The sequence below is a fragment of the Cornus florida genome, unplaced genomic scaffold, assembly GCF_030987335.1.
Source record: "Cornus florida cultivar Cherokee Brave unplaced genomic scaffold, ASM3098733v1 CherokeeBrave_3.0.0_Hap2_Chr06, whole genome shotgun sequence".
NCBI lineage: Eukaryota > Viridiplantae > Streptophyta > Magnoliopsida > Cornales > Cornaceae > Cornus > Cornus florida.
The window spans coordinates 93,207,105-93,212,238 of NW_026775576.1; the positions used below are offsets into that span (position 1 = coordinate 93,207,105).

Sequence of the window (5,134 nt, forward strand, 5' to 3'; positions counted from 1 at the left end):
TTGTGTTTAGAAACGGAGTTTCTTTTTACTTTTTTTTTTTTTTTCCTTCCAGAATACAAGGTAGAATTAAACATATTACAATGATGAACCGAAACAATACCATACAACACTTAAATACTTATATCATCTACGTAGAATATAAAGGAGTACATAATGCGCATATCTTTCCATCTACTAACAACCAATCACTCTAAAGTTCAAGTTGTTAGAGAGCAGGGAAACTTATTTATTTATATTATCATTGGATGACCAAATTGAGCAAGTTTCCATCATCAATGATCATTTCATCCTTTCATGATTCGCCTTTTGGGAATTACTTTCACGGGTACAAGCTTCCGCAGTGTTAGTCCTAGCCTCTCTTGCATGTCCATAGTCTCTGGAGTGACACCGCCACTGAACTCCCAGTCAAAAGTCTGTACTAGGGTGGCCAGAGCAAGGTGAACCACTCGATGAGCCAAAGGAAAGCCTACACAAATACGTCTCCCAGATCCAAATGGAATCAGCTCAAAATGCTGCCCCTTATATTCAATGCTTGAGTCTAGAAATCTCTCAGGCTTGAAGGATAAAGGATCGTCCCAAGAATCTGGATCCCTTCCAATTGCCCAAGCATTCACAAAAACTTGTGTACTTTTGGGAATGAGATACCCCATGTATTCAGTATCTTCCATGGTGTTCCGTGGGAGGAGTAGAGGAAGTGCGGGGTGTAATCGGAGTGCTTCCTTCACCACAGCTTGCATATATGGCAGGTTATCCATGTCGCTCTCTTCTACTTTCCTATTTAGTCCAACAACTCTGTCAATCTCTTCCCTAGCCCTTTTCAGTTTGTCAGGGTGGCGTAGTAGCTCTGCAAAACCCCATTCAATGCTGATGCTTGTAGTTTCTGAGCCAGCAAAGAACATTTCCTGCACCATTAGTGCATTCATTACTCTCACAATGAACTACTAATTTTGACGTTTTTGCAAAATTTACAAGCAATACATGCGCGCATGTGTGTGTGTGTATATGGACATGTGTATAATGTATTTATATATGTGTATATATACACAGAAGTTTAGGCACATAGACACCAAATTAGTGGTAGAGATGGGATTACCATTATGACAATGTTCACATTCTTCTCTGTAATCCTATCAGGTCCGTCTTTTCCATCACCTTCATACTCTAGCAGCACATCCAGGAAGTCTTTCTTCACCCCCTCTTTACCCTTCTTCTTGTCTTGAAGCCTCTCATTCACAAAGCTGGATGCGATCCTCATGGTTCTCGTCATGTTACTTACCATAGTCCTCTTGATCCCCAGTGGGTCCACCCATTTCAAGAAGGGCAGGAAGTCTGCCACGTTAGGCGTCCCAGCCAACTCCAAGATCTTGTTCATGCAGTCAAAGAACTCGCTCCCATCCTTGGATGATGCGTCCAAGAGATCTCGTGACAGCATGAGGTTGCCAACCAGGTTAAAAGCCATGAGGAAGAGGAAGCGGCTCAGCTGCACAGCGCCTGATCCTCCCTGTGCTTGTGAAGCTGCTGCATCTTCCTCAATCCATCGGATCATGTTGTCAGTGCACCTCCGTCGGAGGTCAGTTGTCTCGTTCATTCGTTTGTTGACTAGGAACTCCATGGAACACAGTCGTCTCAGTACACGCCAGTGGCCGCCAAAAGTATTCATACCCAATGATCCTTCATTGAAGTTGAAGGCTGTTAGTGCATCAGGTACTTTGCGGTCAGCGAAAGGAACATCGTGCTTCTTGAAAAGTTCGGCAGCAGCTGAGGGCGACTGTACAACCATTGTGTTCACCGCCCCAAGCTGCAGCCAAACCACGGGTCCATACTTTTTCCGGTACTTGTACAATGTCTGGTGCGGCAGGTCTCCAAGGTCGAACATGTTGCCAACCAATGGCCACCCTGGTGGCCCTGGTGGTCGCAGTTTGGTAGAGCCATTCCTGGCCTTTAACCAGACGAGCAGCAGTAAAAGAACACCTGCTAAAGAAGCAGTAAGCGAACCTGAAGTCCACTCCATTTTTTAGTTTTGAGTTCTCTACTTAGTTCACTATATGGTAACACATTACTTGTTGGATATATATAATAGATTACTTCCAATCATTTTGACATGACTTGGGGACATAAATATGATTAAAACTTATGGTTAAACTTTAATATAAATATTTAATTATACAATAATTGGTTTCCCCGTGTCAGCCATGACCCTACTTCTGCCATTCTGAGCAAATTCTAAACTCTGAAAAAATCCCTGTTTAAATCTTCACCACCAGTTTGCTTCCTTGAGATCTCACGAGGGGGCATAGGATAATTTTTTATAATTCAATTTTTAAACGAAACTACTGCTCTTAGATCACCTAATATCATATATATAGTTGTGCACACGCATCGCGTGCTCAACTTTCATTAAAGAAAAAAAATAATAATGCAAGCAGCACAACCCTTAATAAATTTTCCTATCTTGTATCATATCTTTGAATACTTTTTATCAATGCATTATGCATATACATTATTAGGTTATATTTAATGTTTGGTGGGGCATTTCTCCTTCCTTTTTTCGGTAATTGTTGGAAGAGATATTTGTATTGTGCTTCAGGGTATGAATCATATGAGACATTGAGGAGTAGATGATGTGCAAAAGGATTTGATAATTTAAATGCACTTTTCTACTTTGTTGTACATGTCAATAGATACCATTCAAATGCACGTTCTACTATTTTGTCATCAATTGTATGTTTCTCTTCTTAAGATAGTCTCATTGCCCTTGTAGGATCTCTTATTTTGGTGTTGCCTTTAGCAAATTAGGGTTTTCAGTGAAAATCTTTTATACATCAAATAAATTATAAATTGAGGAGGAGAGTGTAGGCTGTGCGTGCTTGCACAGTTAAGATTCTTAAAATTACACGCTAGTTAATTGAATGTCTTCTACCATTATGAAATATTTAAAATATAAATTTATAAGGCAAAAGTGCCTTTTTAATTATTTCTTTAAGTTTCCTTTTAATTATTTCTTCGATCTATATACATATGTAAAGTGTAAACACGTGTATTTATATATCAATAACATTCTCTCTTTTCTTTTTCTTTTTCTTTTTAATTGTCTTTTAACTATATACGGAGTGTATATATATATAAATAGAAGAATTTAGGTGTTTATATACTAAATAACTCGTAACTCAACAATTGCATATATACACATGCCATCCGAGTGAGGAGAGAGAAGAAATAATTAAAAGTTTACTTTTGTCGTATCAATTTATATTTTAAATGTCCCATAATAGTAGAAGACATTTAATTAATTAGTGTGTAATTTTAGAAATTCGGACCAACTAAAAATGCAAGACAGTTGCATTGGTAGTTTGTTTTGAAAAATGAGAAAGTACCACTAAACTCAAACCTTTATAATGTAAAAGAGATGAGAAGTATTACTAAGCTGTAACCTTTATAATGTAATAAAGATTGCTTATTTTTTAAAATAATTTACAGTTTGACGTAGTAATAGAAACAATAATTTTAAATATTTTATAGTCTCAGTGGCTTGGCGAAAAAGTAACAATGATCAGTTGGGAGCAATCCACCGATTTGACTGCAAGTTACTAACAGAAGGAATCAAAGTGAAAAAAAAAATACACTGTTGTTATTAAAAAGAAAAAGAAAGGATATATAATAACTTTCATCTCGAGTAAGAACAAATATATATAGAGAAATTTATTAGTTAATCATAAAGTATTACTTTTAGCAAAATTTTTAACTTCACAATTCTATTAACAAATTTTCTTTACCAATATTGCCCTTATGAATTCCTCCAATGTTATCCTATTAAAATACTATCTATATCCTTTACTCTAATTTGAAATCAGTATCAATTTACAATAATGATGAAAAAGCACATGGTTTTAGAGTTGCCAACAAAATTTTAAAATATTTAACAATTTAATGAAGTTCAACCAATTAGTGTCTTCACGGATTGGGATCTTCCCTTGACTTTTTTCTCCATTACAGAGGAAAATTCTAACCAACAGAGGTTGGATGCTCTGAATTGCACTGCAGATTCAGAACATCCTCCATCAGCTTAACGATTTATGTTTTGGGCCTCCAAGGCTGTTGTTTTGTGGGTTAGAGTGTTGGACCTTAGAAGTGAGGCAGTGATGGGCTTCTTGTTGTTAACAGGTTTGGGCCTTCTCGTAAAGGCCCACCCCTGTAAATATTTGTTTTCTTTATAACTTTGCTTTTAAGGTTCAAAAAATAAAATTAATAATAAGAATATGAATCGCTACGTCTAGAGTTGAGGAGGTATAGGATTGATACCGACAGAGTTGAGGGAACACGATATGGGATGTGGGGTGTTTGTGTGGCTTCTATTATTATTATTATTTTTTTTTATCATAATTTAAAAGAGTGTGATATTTGTACCGAATAATTCTACAAAAATGTTAGGCCTATTATTATTATTATTCAACTCAAAATTATGTTTTTTTAGAATTTATAAAATAAGCAAGCCAAACTGATGATCTTAGATGAAAATATATAGGAGACTCGCAACAACAATGATAGAGGTTTTTTCCCCTCTATTCAAAAGAATTTGATTGTAATTAAATTGCCTAGTGTCTTGATATAGTAGACTGCATAAACATATATCAAAATAAGAAAGCATCAAATAAAGCATTTGTTTATCCTCAAATTAACAATCATTGTACGTATAATTCTATTCCATCCTTTTATCCGTACTTTGTAAAACATGGAGCAGTACTGTTTCATAGCATCAGACATGTCCTGATTTTTTACATACAATCTTATACATATGCTTTTAAACAAATAAATCCAACAAAAATAGAAATTAAGAGAAAAGCACTAATGCACTCGCAGAGCAGACAGCAAGGCTTGCCTCAAGAGCATAATATCTGCGCCTTCTAAGAAAAAAGAAGAAGACAGACTTCCAAGCAAACTAAAACCTCTTTATGATCACTAATGTCATCCAGAAACGCTATTAAGGTCGAAGAGTTTGAAAGAAATACAGAGTCAAAATACTCTCCATTCGGTGAATACAGTCAACTAGGTTCTACATTACTCCTAGTTAAGTGTATCTAAGGGATGTGAAATCTTTGACTCTCTATTTTGTTCAAAGTATTCCGCTTTAAAATCA

The 5,134-nt window shown here is 36.0% G+C and overlaps 1 protein-coding gene across 1 annotated transcript; it reads right to left on the reverse strand.

The window, feature by feature from the left end:
* Positions 1-284: 284 nt before the first annotated feature.
* LOC132314609 (iridoid oxidase-like) lies at positions 285-2,011 on the reverse strand. The gene is made up of 2 exons (XM_059813450.1): positions 1,094-2,011; positions 285-902 (listed from the first exon to the last, which is right to left on the reverse strand). Exons 1-2 carry the CDS (start codon positions 2,009-2,011, stop codon positions 285-287), a joined length of 1,536 nt encoding a protein of 511 aa, XP_059669433.1.
* Positions 2,012-5,134: the final 3,123 nt, after the last annotated feature.

Bases quoted from the DNA above. Each gene is read 5' to 3' on its own strand.
- LOC132314609 (XM_059813450.1), bottom strand. From the start codon at position 2,011: ATGGAGTGGACTTCAGGTTCGCTTACTGCTTCTTTAGCAGGTGTTCTT. The intron at 903-1,093 runs GTAATCCCATCT...CTAATGGTGCAG, and splicing joins ATGTGAACATTGTCATAATG to GAAATGTTCTTTGCTGGCTC.